Raw genomic sequence first — 16,696 nt, 5'->3', positions numbered from 1 at the left:
TTTGTCTGCTTCACATTACATTAGCATCAACAATTATATCATGTGGAAAATGCAATAATTTTATAATTGCTGCTGTTTTTTTTAAATCTTTGAATAAAAATATTAACAAACAATGTTTCTATTTGTGACTAGGCACGTTAGAGCCATCTTTATGAGAGGAAACAAATGTTACAGTGAGCTAGTTTTGCTCTTGAGCTCCACCCTGAATTGAAGTAGCTCGTCTCTTTAAAATGTTTACAATGAATGGAAAATGTTGTGGTGCATAAATGATGCAAGGCGTCTTGGAGAAGACTAATCTAATCAAAGATTTATTTTGCGAGGCTCAGATATCTTAGCACAAAAGTTGCAGTTGCAATATGAAAGCATAAAAACAAGCAGGTATTACTAATTTTCCCATCTTCTCTCTGCAGCTCTTTCCTGCCCGACTCCAAGCGTCCCTGAAAACTCTGTCATGACAGGAAACAACTTTACGTTTGGAAGCAAGGTGACTTTCAGGTACCATGGGCATCATACTGCGTGTCACTGTGACAAACATTAATCCAGCAAAGGATCTTAAATTTTGCAGAAAAGAAAAATAGTTTTGCTGTTTGTTGCCCCTCAGCTGTAAAAACGGCTTCCTGCCTCAGATTCCCTATGAGTTCCACTGTCTCTCGACTCTGAGGTGGAGCGGGGCGCCACCTATCTGTTATCCGGTGACCTGCGGGGGGCCGCCAGCTGTGGCGCATGCAAGCTATGTCCTCGACACAAACACCTACCTCTCTACTATTAAATACACCTGTGTTGAGGGATACAGGTATGGATGAATTACAGACGATGATGTCTCTTTTGTTGCAGTAAATTACCTCTATAAACAAGTGTCTATACTAAGTACTATGTTGTTGCAAAGACCACAGGGCTCCATGGAAGTGGTTTGTGAAGCGACAGGCGAGTGGAGCCGGCCCATTCCTCGCTGTGTGAGCATCCTGTGCAACGAGCCGCCAGCACTTAAAGATGCGGTGATTGTTGGAGAAAATTATGAAGTGGGAAATAAAGTTCACTACGTCTGCAAAGAAGGGTAAACGTGGATCTGCTACATCAAATCAAAACTTAATTAGCTCAAAAAATGACTGAATTTACATTAACCAGAGCTACAATGGAGTGATTTAGATTCTTCACTGTGTTTTTTGCTTTAATCTACACTTTAGAGCAAAACAAAGCACATATCCTTGCATTAGAATGGGCTAGTCAAAGTCTCGACAACAATACAAAGAATCTATAATATTCTTATGGATCATTTCATATGCTTTCCATGCAGTCTGGCTAAGCCTAAGCTATTCTGTAAATCAAAATGAACAAAAATGGCAGACATTTGATGTTCTAAGTTCAAAGAAACATTCCTCAAAATATCGGCAGCTGTAAATGCAGCAAAAGTTAGTTCTGCAAAGTATTAACTGTAAAAAAATATATATTTTCTACTTCAAAATTAGTCTATCAAAATAAATTCCAATAGCATGAACTTGCAACATGACAAAAAGATCAAATCTTCAAAGGATATGAATACCAAGGCACTGTAAGAAGACATAAAAGTCTATACATTCCTTTACGCTTGCTTTCCAGGTACACTCTGATTGGCCCAGAAACCAGGGAATGTCTACCCACTGGCCAATGGACTGAAGGCTTTCTGCAGTGTGTCCCTCGCTCTTGTGGCCCACCCCCTGCTGTCGACCACGCTGTGCCGCATGAGACCCACAAGCTGTTCGGAGACACAGCCAGCTACTACTGCACAGATGGATACACGGCCAGCAACAATTCCAAGATGGTGTGCAACGCTCAGGGAGTGTGGGTCGCCCCTGATGGCATGGAGGCCCCTCGCTGCATCGCAAACTTTTGCCTACGCCCTCCTGAGGTTTCCCACGCGATTTTAGATTCAGTCAACAAACCCAAATATTCCAGCAACACTGAAGTGAGCTACAAATGTGAAGAGGGTTTCATGCTAAATACCACCGCCACGCTTCGATGCTTGTTAGGAGGGACGTGGGAGCCTTCGCCGTTTGAGATTGGTTGTGTGCCAGTGAGGTGCTCCAAACCAGAGAGCATCGATCGAGGGTATGTGAGAGGAACCAACTACAGCTTTGGAGCAGTGGTGGCGTACAGCTGTGAGGCAGGGTACCTGATTCGAGGGGAGAAGAGGAGGATCTGCAAGGCTAATGGAGAGTGGGGAGGGAGTCTGCCCACTTGTGTTCCTGTGTCCTGTTCCTCCCCGCCTGTACTGCTAAATGGATACATCTACGTTAGTACAAAAGAAAAAAATACAGAATGCACTTTTGAATTCGTTGTTGTTTTCCATATTTATGGATGTTTGTGTTTCTTTTCTTTTAGGTCAGAACTCGATACACTTTCAATAACAAGGTGACTTATGCCTGTAATGCCGGCTACAAACTGGTGGGTGGGCCAGAGCGAGTTTGTCAGGCCAACCGACAGTGGTCCAACAACGACCCACCCATCTGTGTCCTTTTGACCTGCGACCCTCCTCCTGCTGTGGTCCACGGACACTACAAGGGCTCCACCTTCCGTGTGGGCAGCAAGGTGGAATATTTCTGTGATGAGGGTTATGAGCTTGGAGGGAATCCTGTCTCCACCTGCCTCAAGAACGGAAAGTGGGATCAGCCCAATCCTCCGCGCTGCTCTCCTGTCAAGTGTCCGGAGCCGCCTCTAGAGGAGAGCCATCTGGTCCTGAAGAGCCTGTACTCTGAGTCTGGAACTGTGGAGTTATCCTGTGAGGATGGCTATATTCTGGAGGGCGCCAATGTTCTTCGATGCACTCCATCCCAGGAGTGGAACGACACATTTCCGGTGTGCAAGGAGGTGTTTTGTGGACCTCCGCCTGATGTGACTTTTGGTGCTCCAAACAATACCTCTCATTCTTTCCCTTTCAGCTCAGTGATCACCTACACATGCATGGGAGGCTTTACTTTCAGAAAAGAAGACTCTGTATCTTGTCTAGCCAGCTCCCGGTGGAGTACTCCTTATCCAGAATGCATCCCTGTTGAATGTCCTCAGCCTGAGGAGATTTCCAACGGATTTGTTGATGTCCAGGGTCTGATGTACCTCAGTAAAGCCCTGTATAGCTGTAGGACTGGATATAATTTAGTAGGAGACTCCACTGTTCTTTGTGGAGACAGAGGTACATGGATTGGTGGGGTTCAATCGTGTCGCCCTGTAGAATGCTCCATCCCTAAACAGATAGCCAGTGGGAAAGTGGTTTACACAAAGCTCCAGTATGGTCATAGCGCCACCTACTCCTGCCACCGTGGTTTCCGGCTTCGCGGACCAGAGACTCTGAAGTGCTCGGCTGATGGGGAGTGGGACTCAGAGCCCCCTGTATGCACGCAGATATCCTGCACTCTTCCCCAACCAATCGAAAATGGTTTTGTGGAGGGTCAGGATCACAGTTTTGGCGTAACTATTTTCTACAGCTGTTTCCCAGGGTTCCAGCTTGTTGGCCAGGATCATCTAACCTGTGAGGAGACAGGCTGGTCTAGTTCTGTTCCTATGTGTGTACCCTCCGACTGTGGACTCCCTCCTCACATTGACTTTGGAGACTATGTCAGGGTAGCAGAGTCGGACACTGCTCCAAAAGACACCATTCCAGCTTCCCCTTTGGACTTGAACTTTCTTCATGGGACACTGATTGAGTATCGCTGTCATCAAGGTTACGACATCAGCCGCCACACCAGGCTGGTGTGTCAGGAAGATGGGGGCTGGAACGGAACAGCCCCATCGTGTGTCCCAACAGAGTGCGAATTGCCATCCAATCCACAGCATGGCTCCATAAATGTGACTTATGCTCCTGTTGGCAGTGTGGTTAGCTATTCTTGTGAGGAAGGTTATGAGCTGGTGGGAGAGCCTATAAGACAGTGTGTGTCTGGTCGACTTTGGACCGGTGACGAGCCAGTATGTCGACCTGTATCCTGTGGCGATCCTGGTGTTGTTGCTAACTGTTTGACTCATGGGAGGGATTTTGTGTACCCTGAAGTTCTGCACTTCGAGTGTCATCCTGGATTTGTCCTAAAGGGAACGGACACCATCGCCTGCCAGGCAGATGGAAACTGGAACAGTCAAACGCCACGCTGTGAGCCAGTGTCCTGCGGTCCCCCAACAGTACCTAGTGACCTCACTGTCCAAGGGAAAGAGTACACCTATAATAAGGAAATTGAACTGAGGTGTCAGCCTGGTTTTATCTTAAAAGGAACATCTAAAAGTGTTTGCCAGGCTGATGGTACTTGGAGCCATGCCTACAATTCTTGCGTACCAGCTCATTGTGGCAGGCCATCTCCTATACCCCATGGCCGTGTGCTAGGGTCAGAAACTGGTTTCAACAGAAAACTGAAATATGAATGTGATGAAGGATACAAGCTGATTGGAGATCCCACAGTTGTTTGTCAGTCAGATGGCCTGTGGGACAAACCCCCGCCGCGTTGTGACATTATTAGCTGCGACCCACCTGAGGACATCAGTCACGGCTTTGTGAACGGCTCAGGGTTCAACTACAACAACGTGGTGGAGTATGTCTGTTTTGAAGGATACGAGGTAGTTGGCGATCCCATCCTGCGGTGCTCAGCTCAGGGACTCTGGGTGGGCTCTGTTCCTCAGTGCCAACCTTGTGCCTGTTCCCCGCCTGAGGTTCAGTTTGGAACGGTCACAGGCCCTGGCCGAGCCTGCGGAGACCGAGTTCAGTTCACCTGTGATCAGGGCTACAAACTGCTAGGTCCCTCTGAGGCAGTGTGCGAGAAGGGAGGCGTGTGGAGCCCCGGGGTGCCAGTGTGTGGTAGGGGGAGGTGCAGCATTGCCCCGCCTGTAGTTCCCAATGCAGTACTACAGGGTGGCACAACTACCTTTCCAGAAACAGTCACGTACATGTGTCGTCCCGGCTACCTGCTGAAAGGATCCTCGCTCCTCTCCTGTGGAAAAGATGGCAGATGGGGGGAACCCAGAATCCGCTGTGAGCCTGTGAACTGTGGAAAACCACCTGCGGTAGCCCATGGTCAAGTGGTGGGAGACGTCTTCACCTTCCCCAACCAGGTCACATACAGGTAAATACTCACCCTACTTCTGCAATATGCATTCAAATCTTTTGTCGTGCTCATCAAAACAGCATTGTCTTGTTTTATGAGCCGGATATACTCCTAGTAGGTAACCGTCTCACCTCTGTTTTTCTAATTGACATCAGACATATTCTTTCTTATTTCATATTTCCTGCTCTCCAGATGTGAGGATGGATACAAATTGGCAACAAGTAGAGCCTCTCTTTCCTGTCAGAGTGACGGCACCTGGTCCAAACACACCATTCAGTGCCTTCCTGCCCCTTGTCTGTTACCCACCAACATCTCCATCCCCCACCTGCAAATCAATGGGAGAGAGCTCACTCCTGTTGGCGGCACAATCACCCTCTCATGTCCTACTGGCTTCTACCTGCAGGGGTCAGCACTAGCAGAGTGTCAGGTAGTGATGGGTTTTTCTTCCTAGTTAAAAACCAAATTATAGTTTCTAATACCCCATTTTTTGCATAGCATACATTTAAATATGTGTATTTATCAAGATGATTCTATGGTTATGTAACCATTCTTTCTATCAATTAATGTTATGTTTTACACAAAGCTATGTTGTTTGTGTTTTGTGGTTAGATGGGAGGAAGCTGGTCTCCGAGCATCATCACGGTTTCATGTGAGGTGGTGATGTGTGAGAAACCGTCTGCTCTTCTTCACGGTGTCATGGAGGGCGACAGCTACACCTATGGAGACTTTGTGCTGTACTCCTGTCTGCCTGGCTTTGATCTGAAGGTGATCGTCAAACCAAAGTTCACTTTTTAAGCCCCAACAACTGGAAAGATCAAAAGAAAAAGAGAGAGACAGAAATTTATATCTAATTTAGAAAAACTTATTTCTTCTAAAAGACCTGCCATGCTCCTGCTACCATGAAAATAGGAATAGTTTGTGAAATATAAATAAAAACACAAAAAATATGGGTTTTTTATTTTAACATTTGAGGTTTGATCCAAATAACTATAGAATTTGAATGATTGCATTGGTGTACACAGGTCCAGGACTACTTTTAAAATGCTGTGTCAGACCATTAACCAGCTGCACACTCAGAGTTATTGGGAAAGAATCAGATTACAGTAAGTCACATGATTTATCCCCAGCTGTTAATGGGGCAGAAAGAGCTGACTCTTTTTCCTGACACAGAGATGTCCTGCAGGCCCGTCTGAGCACTCACTATGATCGGTTTTTCCTTCAAACATGTTCTAGTGCTAAAATAGTGCCCATTTATTGATATTGCTTTATTTGTGTTTAAAATACTTACATTTCATGACTAAAAGTGTCTCAGCTAGCAAATGTTTGAGCTTCCTTCTGCTAAATTATTACTTTCTATAGAACCACAGTACAGGTAGACATCGCAATGTGTATCTGCATTTCAAAATTATTACATTAAGTGTCTCATTATTTGTTTTAATATCATGTATTTACTTTATGAACACTGTTAAACAGTCACACTTTAGAAACTGTTTTTATCCATCTAATTGGTGTTGTATATGAGAGTTGCATAAAATGTTTAACAGGGTTTATTAAAAACCACTTGGGGATATTTATCTGTGGCATTCCCTAACCAATCTTACTGTTATTAAGGGGGAAGCTTTATTGTTTTTGTCTAAAATTCAGCAGGTTTAAAGCAAAACTAGCTCGTTTTACTAGTTGCTGGTTTCATAAATTTCACTTTCTGGTGAACCTGGTTATTTTCTCTGGTCTGGAGCAAAGGTGGGTTTCAGGATACAAACACAGTGGTTTGGTGTTAGTCTGGAAATATAGAGAACTGGTGCTAAGCAGGTATTAGCATTTGAACCAGTTTAGTTGCAAAAATATATATTTAAATTCTCTCAAGCGGGCAAGCAAATTTCTCCAGCAATTTGTAGAGTAAAATAGTGTTTCTGGATGTAAATTATTAAAAGGTGATTGTGGATTTGAAACATGGAGATCAGCTTGCTCTGTTTTTCTGTTTCACTATTTTATCTCAGGGAGAATCTATCCAGACGTGCCAAGGAGATGGAACATGGAGTGGCACGCAGCCAGTGTGTGTTGGTGAGTTTATGTGTAAAATAGACGATATTTGGAAAAGTGCAGGTCACTATTTCATATTTTTGTTTCAAAGCATCAACAGACAGTGTAGGTACTTTTCTGTACGCTATAGATGATCATCTGTAAGGAAAGGTTTTTACATTTCTCCAGTAAAAATGATCTGCCAGAGTTAATTTAGTTACGATGTCATATTTTACGTCAACTGGTCTAAGCGGTGACCAGAGTTAAAATGGGAACAGTATAAATATAAACACTTGCCTTAAATTACACCGGAGTTCAAAAAAGTAACTAACTACGAGGAAAAATAAATTCATATGCAAAAGTTTAAGTACAAGGGACAAAATTATTTGCTTAGAAACACAAAGGGACAAAATGGAAATTCACAGGTACAAAACGGAGGATGTCTAAAAAGCTAATTTTGAATAACGGAGACAATATGTTACTCAACTCATCCTTAAATACTGTCGTAAATGTCAATTACTGCAACAGTTTTGCAAAAAAAAATATAAATGAGAAAAAAAAGAGGTAAATATATTAAAGTTGTGGTTTTAGGAAAGCTGCACTGTGCTCTAAACCCTGATATTCTGTTGCTACAGTGATATGTTTAAAACAACCTCTCAATAATGAAATATGTGAATAATTTCGAGTCCCCGCCATGACCTTTAACATCTGTTCTTATGTGTCTGCAGCCTCAGCAAGTTCCTGTGGGCCTCCACCTTTTGTGAAAAATGCTCAGATCCAAACAGGAGGGGCTAGTCTGCAAAACGTCACTTACGTTTGCAATGAGGGGCAGCAGCTCGATGGCCCAAAGACTCTCACCTGTCTGGCTAACGGCACCTGGAGCATGCCGCCACCTACATGTGCAGGTATGGAGGGCAAGCTTTGAGTTTTAATATGTGGTTTTCTATCAAAGTCCTAACAATTTCTTTTCTTCTTTTCAATTATACTTGTAATTCCTGTTGCTGTCAACCAGAGGTCAGAGGTTGCAACAGTCCCAAACAGGTGCTTCATGGTAGAGTGCAGGAGCACAACCTGAGCTCTGGACGCGCTTTGGAGTTCCTGTGTGATCGCGGCTACAGCCTGGTGGGAGACGGCCTGGTGATGTGCATGGGAGGAAACACCTGGAGTTCAACTTTCCCCATCTGTCAAGGTGGGAAATAATTTTCTCAACATGTACGCACACAAAAAGAAAGCAATGTTTTTTACAAAATTATTTTCTTGGCTGCTAGTGTCAGTCATAATTGTGACACTTACTTTTTTAGGGGGCTGTTCCTTGAACAAATGCCCCTGAAATCAGCAAATCCACGGCAGCTGAAATTGTCTTTACACAACAGAGACAGATTCCAGTAGAATTAAAAAGTCTCCTGATCCACTTTTAAAATGCCTGGTTTTTGTGGTCTAAAAAAAAAACAAGCTGGTTAACCATTTAAACCTTTAATGAGAGATGGGGATATAAAAATTTAACTTTTGCATGTGTGGACACTCTTACACAAATACTTTGTTCAACCAAAAACCTAAAATTTGCTTTCATGTTTCCTGATTTCAAACTTGACTAAGTGAACCTGCAAATAAGATAAATGGAAAAACGTGTTTCTCCTCTCCTCATGAAAAGAAGACAGAAACTGGTCAGGAAGGATATTTCGGGTTAAAATAGCAACACCAAAGAAGCTGCAGGAATTTCTGTCACGTACAGGTTGTTCGCTACATGAAACAATGTAGAAGACAACCTGTTCTCTTCAGATGAAGATTAAATATTCCCCCAAAGAAAACATTAAAGTTTCTAAGCAATGTGTTCTGGTTCATTGAAATAAAACTTGAACTTCTGAGCCACAATTCCAGAAAGGAAACCATCCACACAGTGAAATGTGTGATGGTTTTGTCATTTTCTTTAGATGGAATAAAGACTTTTTGTCTTGGTAGATAGAACTGCCTCGTGTCTGCTACGAAGTTGAAGATGAAGAAGGATTTTGTGTCTCAGAGTTCAAGCATACTTTCACATCACCATTATAATGATTCCACCAAAACATTTATCAAATTTTGGAAATACAGAGTCACTGGCATCACCTGCAGAGATCTTTGAACTAGTTATTTTCACACAATGTAATAGATTTGGAGAACTTTAGCAAAATAACACCAGCTCAGGTTTTGGCCTGCTGACAGAATGCAGCAGGCCAAAATAAATCAAATGATACTTCAAGAAAGTGGTAGCAGTTTAGTTTACTATTTTTCTCATGCAGGTTATTCAGGTTGATTGATTTTTACAGATTTTCGTCTGTCGGATTTGTTTTTCAGATACATTGTATCAGATTAAAAGAGAAAAATGTTTTTGCGAGAACGGGTCAAAAATAAACTTGGATTTGATAGGAGTGTGTATACGTTTGAGACCTATTGTATTTAAAGTGGATATTTATGTACGCAACTGCTATTCATCCTTCTTTTGGCTTTTAGCAAAAAGTAGAATATAATGTGGACAGCTTAATGAAAATCTAGAAATACCTGTTTGGTCTTTTTTTGAGGCAAATATCTTGCCTTATCTAAAAAACTAAATTTTTGGTGTTTGTCCCTCACAGCGAAGTCTTGCCCACCTCCCCCTTGGTGGATCAAACACACCAACAGCGGCGGATCCCAGCCAGAGTTTCATGTCGGGCAGGCAGTCCGTGCTTCCTGCCCCAAGGGGCAGCAGGTCAAAGGTGGTGGCACCATCACCTGCAGGCCAGACCAGACCTGGACCCCCCTCAGTTCAGTTTGTGACAGTAGGTTGCACCTTTCCACCCAAGAGATTCAATATGACATTTAAACAGACTTGTAATAAATTTGGTTTTTACTTGTACTGTAATAGTTACTTAATATTTCAGTCGTGACAAAAATCTGCAGAAATTATCACCATATTGATATTAGACCGAACCGCCAGATGGTTTTATCATCTGCAGCAGCTTTTTAAAAGTTAAAACGCGGAAATACAATGAATAGTGTCTTCCTCTTACAACCTTATGAATATATTTTACAAACAGAGTTAACAGCCTGGCCATTGTATCCAACACTAGTATTAACATTTAATGTATCTTTTACTAGCTGATAAATTGGCTGAAGTGAAAATCATCCACAATAAACAAAACTGTCATCTTGTCAGTTGTTTTGAATGTATGTATGAGATTGTTTTATAATTTGAATAAGTGGGAATAATCATATCTGTTCTATTCTTCTTGTTTACATGGACTATTCACTCCCACGTTTTATCTGGCTTTTGTATTCTTATCTAAAACGGGTCCCTATTTAACCTGCATAAATAAAGGTGAAATAAAATTAATACTTTAGGTTGAAATTGTTTTATATTAACATATTTATGAAACTTTCCCCTGAAACATCAGCAGTAATGTTGCTTTTTTATGATGAGCATGGAAACCAGGTCATGGTGTTAACTCATGTTTAATCAGATATGACTTTATTAATACATCGGGACATGGTGTTGATTATAATAAAGTGAACAACAGAAATACCTCTGTGTACGCCACTGCATGCTCTCCTCTTGCACCAGCTGCTACTCCTCCCTTTACAGCCCCTCTCTCATGTCGCCGGTTTGTTAAGCTGCCTCTTATTTCTCTCTTTTCATTTTCTTAATCAAAACAAATGATGCTGCATCGAGCTCTGTTTCTTTGTTCTGCTGAATGAAATGATCACAGGCCCCTCTATGGCAACCTTTGCCTGAATATGGAGCTCGGCCGATGTTGCTATGAATCCTTGCATGCATTTGCATGACCTTTATTCTCCTGTATGCACGATGCTATCAGTGTCCTTTTGGTCCTAACCAAACGGTCAGAGACGGCTATAACTGAGCCACAGAAGTGAGCCACGTCAAATGTTTATAGCATTTAGACATTTGCTGCATGGAAATAAAATACAAATGATTCCGAAAATATAATTATCACAAATCTTTTTCTCTGTTTCGTGCACAGTTTGCTTTATGTGATCACGCGGGGGCCAATTAGCTGTAATCGTACATAACACAAATATTTAACATGATCATTGTGTTGTATTGCAGGATTTCATATTTGCAACATAACTTCCTCAGCGTGCTGAAACCTGAGAACATAAAAATACCTTAGTGAGTAACTGGTGGCTGTTGTCCAGGGGTGTCCTGTGGCCCCCCACTCCATGTGGCCAACGGGTTGGTGCGGGGGGCGGTGTTCCAGTTCGGGGACGTGGCGGTGTACTCGTGTTTCAGCGGCTACACCATGGAGGGCGTTGACAGGAGCAGGTGTCAGGAAAACGGCACCTGGACGCCCCCTCCCACATGCAGAGGTAGAGAGATGAATGGAGGGTTTCTCTTCCCGTCTGAGGAAGCTTCCTGTCTTAACAGCATATAACGTACTGCAGCTTTTTACTAACTAAACCAAACCACTGCTTCTCTGCTGCAGGTCTTTTTGATGTTTCCTCTCTGCATGTAAACGAGGGTGGGGGATTCTGGAAAGGGTTAAAAACTAGAAACATAGGCTGCTGTCTCTTTAGAAGTGACAGCAGCCACTGTCACTTCTAAAGAGACAGTGGCTTGTCTGTCTCTAAAGCCACTGTCACTTTAGCTATGGATTAGCTAAAGTGATTTAGCTAATTCAGCTAAATCTGGATTCAGCTATGATCAAAACAATCCGTCAGCTTATACCTGGACAACATAGTGGAAGATTTAGGTTTTTTTTTTTTTAATAACTTAATTTTTATTACTTTTTGAGTGTTAGTTTATTTTATGATTGATTTACTTAGCTTTTAAGTATTAACATAAAACATTTTTCACAGTGAAAAAACCTTTTGAATTATAAAGTAAAATAGTAATTTCTCTAATGCAACTAATGAAAAACTGGAAATTTAGTTTCTAAATCACTCTTTACTTTTTATTTATTTATTTACACACATTTACAGCATTGAGTATTCCGTTATTTATTTATTAAACGTCTGCATCTGGGACCTGAGTTCGAATTTCACACCACAAGCAAGCGAAATGTGAAATGGTACGACGATAAAAATCCTTGAATGCTTTTATCTAGAAAAAGTTGATCAGTTCTACAGTATAAGTTGAGGAAAGGATGCAACAATATTTGCTCCATTCTAAAACTGGCCTAAACCTTAGGGAAGTGAATTTGAAACCATAAATTGTAATTTAGATTTTTTTTTTTAATTTAATTTTGTAGTTTCATATTTAGTAGTATCTGTATATGTGGGCACAGAGAAAAATACAGTAAAAAAAAAAGTTAAATCTAAGTGGAAATTAATTTAATAGAAAGAATTATTCAGGCAGTATGAAACCTATTTATCACTTCATCTGTCTTGCAAACAGAAGCTGAGTCCAGGCAGATTCCTTCATGACATTTGCTGAGATTGTGTGTATGCACTCTTTACCGCTGTGTTCCGAGGAAACGAGTCTGCTGCATGTGACCTCTAGTTCCTGTGTGCATGATGTTTCATATTTAAGTGGTCCATCACATGTTCTTCCAAAAAACATAGAAAACCTGCGGTTCCTTTCTTTCATTTGCGGGGAATTCATTGTGCAATTTCTCCAAACCGAGCGTGTTGTTTGTTGGTGTGTGTTTGTGCATGTCCTTTCTCAGCGAGGTGTTGGCTGCAGTGTCAGAACGGAGGCGTGTGCCAGCGGCCCAATATCTGCGCCTGCACGGAGGGCTGGATGGGTCGACTCTGTGAGGAGCGTAAGTACAAGGAAAAATGGGAAATGTCTTGCTCAAGGACACAACAACAAAAACAGACAGCAGGGGTTCAAACCATCAACTCCCCTGCCTTCTGGTCTCACATTGAACAACGTAGATAAATTTAGCCTTTATTTTTAAAGCTTGTATTCAGTGGGGAAATAATTGTGTCTTTTTAAATGAAGTCTTTTCATACAAACTGTAGCATACATACTGTAGCACAGTGGTTCTCAAATGGGGGTACGTGTACCCCTGGGGGTACGTGGAGGTACTGCAGGGGGTACGTGAAGCTTTTCAAAATATCTTTAAAAAATCAGTAGGCTCCTCATAATAAGTCTTGGGAAAAATTATTTTGTAAAAAGTTCGATAAAATATAAATGTGTGTTCATGCCCTGAATTTTATATTCAGTATTTAGTTTCAATATCCTTTAAAATAAAACGGTTTGACTGGTTTTATACCTTCCTGGTGGTCACCGTCTTCTGTTTTTCTTTTTTGTTTAACCATGCAGTGTTTGCAATATGGATGTATTTGTCAGGTTCACTGATATAAGTTGTTTGGCTTTAATAAATCAGACAGTGATTTTACAGCACTGTACCTCTTTTTAATTCCAAAAATGTTTTGCCCGTGTCAGGGGGTACTTGACTAAAAATATATTTTTAAGGGGGTACATCACTGAAAAAAGTTTGAGAACCACTGCTGTAGCATACATGCGCTGGCAGTGCTTTGTGCTGTTCCAGTCGACCCAGCAGCAAAGTAATCATCCTTTATAAAAGGTCAATGACCTATGCAGGCCCACAGTTCATTGTTTAAACGCATGCAGTGTACAGCCAAAGCTGTGCCATCTTCACCACGTTACCATTGACATCAGCTTCTGTTGATTAACTTATTTCTCAGATCAGGTTTCCGTCTATCTCCAGTTAGAAGTGGAGAAGTATTTATTTTATTGTGATTAGATTTTGATTTACCATTGTCATAGTATATTCCAATTAACTATGTTTAAAAATCCCTAAAACTGTCCGTGCTGTCAGGATTGTTATTTTTACTATTTTTCTACACCCTTTGTTCAATATGATTAAATGTAGTTGTTGTGTTCTTTTAAATGATACAAGTCACACTTTCTTATGTGACTGGTGTCCTAAAGAACTGTATTTCAAATGGAAATGTATTTCAAGACCAGTACCTGTGTTGGTGGGGCTACAAGGCTTTCATCAAAAGATTCATGATTGTGACTGCATGACAGAACCATGACTGCATGACTCACAGCCATCCAACCATGGTTGTAGTAGTAAATACTTATGTACACTTTTATTGCTACGACAACAGCACCACAAAATATTGTCACAAAACTTTGTCTACATCGCCCAGCCCTACCTCCAGATGAGAAAGACCTTTGAAAAGAGTTCAGGTTTACGTTAAAGTCTAATAAAAAGTAGACCTGAATCTTTGTTTTTCAGTTCATGGTTTTCTTTGTTTGTTTTCCAGACATGTTGACGTACTTCCTGTTTTTATTGCAGCTATCTGCATCTTGCCGTGTCTAAATGGTGGGCACTGCGTGGCACCATACCAATGCGAGTGTCCCTCTGGGTGGACGGGCACCCGATGTCACACCGGTGAGTTCACGCCGTCACACTTTTCATCTGGGTTAGCAAATTATTCAGGGAGCGTTTGTTTCAGTTAACTTTATTAAAGGGTAACTTGTGGACACCGTTTGTTTCATGAAGACGGTTCTGATGGTTGCATTTGGAACAAACTTCCAGAAAACTGTAAAACAGCTGAAACACTGACTTCTTTTAAATCTCAACTAAAAACCCACCTGTTTAGAATTGTATTTGAAATGTGATCAATTACAAATTTATTGATGGAACTTGACTTAATGCTGTGTTTTGATTATTGATTCTATCTTGCATTGTGTTTCTGTGTTTGTAATGATGTAAAGCACTTTGAAAGGCCTTGCTGCTGAAATGTGCTATACAAATAAAACTTGATTGATTGATTGATTGATTCCTGTGTGTTCCCCTGCTTCCCGCAGCTGTGTGTTCATCGCCGTGTCTGAACGGAGGAAGATGCATCAGGCCGAACAGATGTAGCTGCACTCCTGGTTGGAGCGGACATAACTGCTCCAGGTGATCGCCCAACGTTCAAAATACTGAAGACTCGCGAAATGAACACACACATTTCTCTGAGTGAAAAACTTCTCTTTTGTCTTATTCTGTTGGTATGAAGGTTTTTGAATTTGAGGCATATTACTACACATAAGATAGTGTAGTTTAACACGGGGGTATTTGGTGTTTTGGTAAAATAACCTAAATACAAAAGGACAAAATGGATCCATTGTGTCCCAGTTGAAACCAGCAGGGTCTGAAAACATTGGAGCGTTAAAAGATTTAAATCAATTTCAGCTGAAAATTAGGGGAAAAAAATACTTCCAATGCTTCATTATTTTAGTTATAATGCATAAAATTAATTTTACATTATTTTTCTGTTTGTTTTATATCTTCCCAATTTGGAAAGGTATGAAAGTCTGTACTTGGGTCCTTCCATATTTACGACTTCATACATGGTGTCCCTCCTTTCTTCCATGCATTCACATGTGTACACGCCGTCATGGTTCCAGACTTCATATTAAAAGCCTGTATGACTGGGAACTCTGGGAAATTGAGTGTTAAGATTTTATTTGAAAAATGTGCAGGTTAACTGTGTATGAGTTTATCATATTTCCTGTAATAGAGTAACAAAGTTGCGCATAACTGTAAAATCATGCATTCAATTCTTCCTAGAGCCACCTTTCTCTGCCAATACAGCTGTAAGTCAATTAGGGTGTATTCCCTAGTAGCGTTACACATCTAGAGATTAACATTTTTACCAAATATATCATATTCCTCCTACTTAATTGTGCTCTTCTTTTGTTTTACTCATAATATCTAATTTAAATACATTCACAACTCCAGCTTTAGGGGACACAAGATAAAGAAATTTGAGAGTTATGATAACTTCTGCCATGCATAACCCTCACTAATCTAAAACATACATAGAAATGAAAGGGATTTAATTGTTCTGATTTAATGCCTGGTTATTTGTCGTTGCAGGAAGAGGAAGTCGGTATACTACCACTTCTGAAACCTTCACTCGCCTCCTGGTGGAACATCTTATGAAGGGAACTCTTGTATAAATGACACATGAAAACAACCATCCACTCATCTCCGCACAGGCAAAGCAAGAACCGTTCTGTAAATTAAAGTTGTATTTTTTTTCATATACAGACTCAACAGTATTAAACATTTGCTGCTATATACTTGTACGATGTGTAAAAACTATTTGATGTCATGTTCCAGTGTATATGTGTAAACTATTCACCTTTTTATTAAAGCATAAAATGCCACTAAAAACATTTTGGTCATTTTGTATGTAAATAAATGCTTTATTGTTTTTAAATACAATGTTAGAATCATCTTTCAGTTCAATGTAGATATTTACATTTACAAAACAATTGTCTCACTGCCTGGCTTTAAATCCAACTGAACATTTCCTGTTTTAGCTCAGATAAAATTACTTAATATATTTTTAATTGCTACATTTCTGGACAATAAGCGAGAGGGTGTTTTAAAAGGTTTTTTACGTCAGCCAATCAAAACATTGCACTTTGTTGTCCTTATACTACTTTTATTTAATTGGCTGTATGTTTGGCTCATTTCCCATTTCAATTCGACTCAAAACTTGTCTACTTTGATGTACAATTTTAATGTGTTTATAATTGTATAGAATTGTTTAAACATACCAATCTGAAAACTCATCAATTAGGTTTATTCACAATACTGTTCTTCATATTTTCCCATAGTGACGCGTTACAGTCGCATTAAGAAACAGTTTTAGGTGTTGTAAAATTCCTCCACAGG

The 16,696-nt window shown here is 40.8% G+C and overlaps 1 protein-coding gene across 2 annotated transcripts in view; it reads left to right on the top strand.

Moving 5' to 3' along the window:
- Positions 1–16,191, top strand: part of svep1 (sushi, von Willebrand factor type A, EGF and pentraxin domain containing 1) — a 95,020-nt gene extending 78,829 nt beyond the window's left edge. Inside the window, exons 34-49 of one of the 2 annotated variants that reach the window (XM_028038218.1) lie at positions 411–495; positions 602–793; positions 887–1,054; positions 1,597–2,269; positions 2,359–5,072; positions 5,247–5,481; positions 5,664–5,819; positions 7,052–7,115; positions 7,802–7,978; positions 8,086–8,262; positions 9,683–9,865; positions 11,241–11,411; positions 12,710–12,805; positions 14,318–14,413; positions 14,833–14,926; positions 15,890–16,191. In XM_028038218.1, coding sequence (XP_027894019.1) covers positions 411–495; positions 602–793; positions 887–1,054; positions 1,597–2,269; positions 2,359–5,072; positions 5,247–5,481; positions 5,664–5,819; positions 7,052–7,115; positions 7,802–7,978; positions 8,086–8,262; positions 9,683–9,865; positions 11,241–11,411; positions 12,710–12,805; positions 14,318–14,413; positions 14,833–14,926; positions 15,890–15,920 — 5,312 coding nt within the window. In that variant the 3' untranslated portion in view covers positions 15,921–16,191. The remainder of the gene's footprint in view (positions 1–410; positions 496–601; positions 794–886; positions 1,055–1,596; positions 2,270–2,358; positions 5,073–5,246; positions 5,482–5,663; positions 5,820–7,051; positions 7,116–7,801; positions 7,979–8,085; positions 8,263–9,682; positions 9,866–11,240; positions 11,412–12,709; positions 12,806–14,317; positions 14,414–14,832; positions 14,927–15,889) is intronic. The other variant, XM_028038219.1, reaches the window with a different exon arrangement.
- Positions 16,192–16,696: the final 505 nt, after the last annotated feature.

This window comes from Xiphophorus couchianus, chromosome 14, assembly GCF_001444195.1.
Source record: "Xiphophorus couchianus chromosome 14, X_couchianus-1.0, whole genome shotgun sequence".
Classification (NCBI taxonomy): domain Eukaryota; kingdom Metazoa; phylum Chordata; class Actinopteri; order Cyprinodontiformes; family Poeciliidae; genus Xiphophorus; species Xiphophorus couchianus.
Note: the sequence above shows the minus strand (reverse complement) of the source record. Positions and strands in the feature narration are given on the sequence as shown.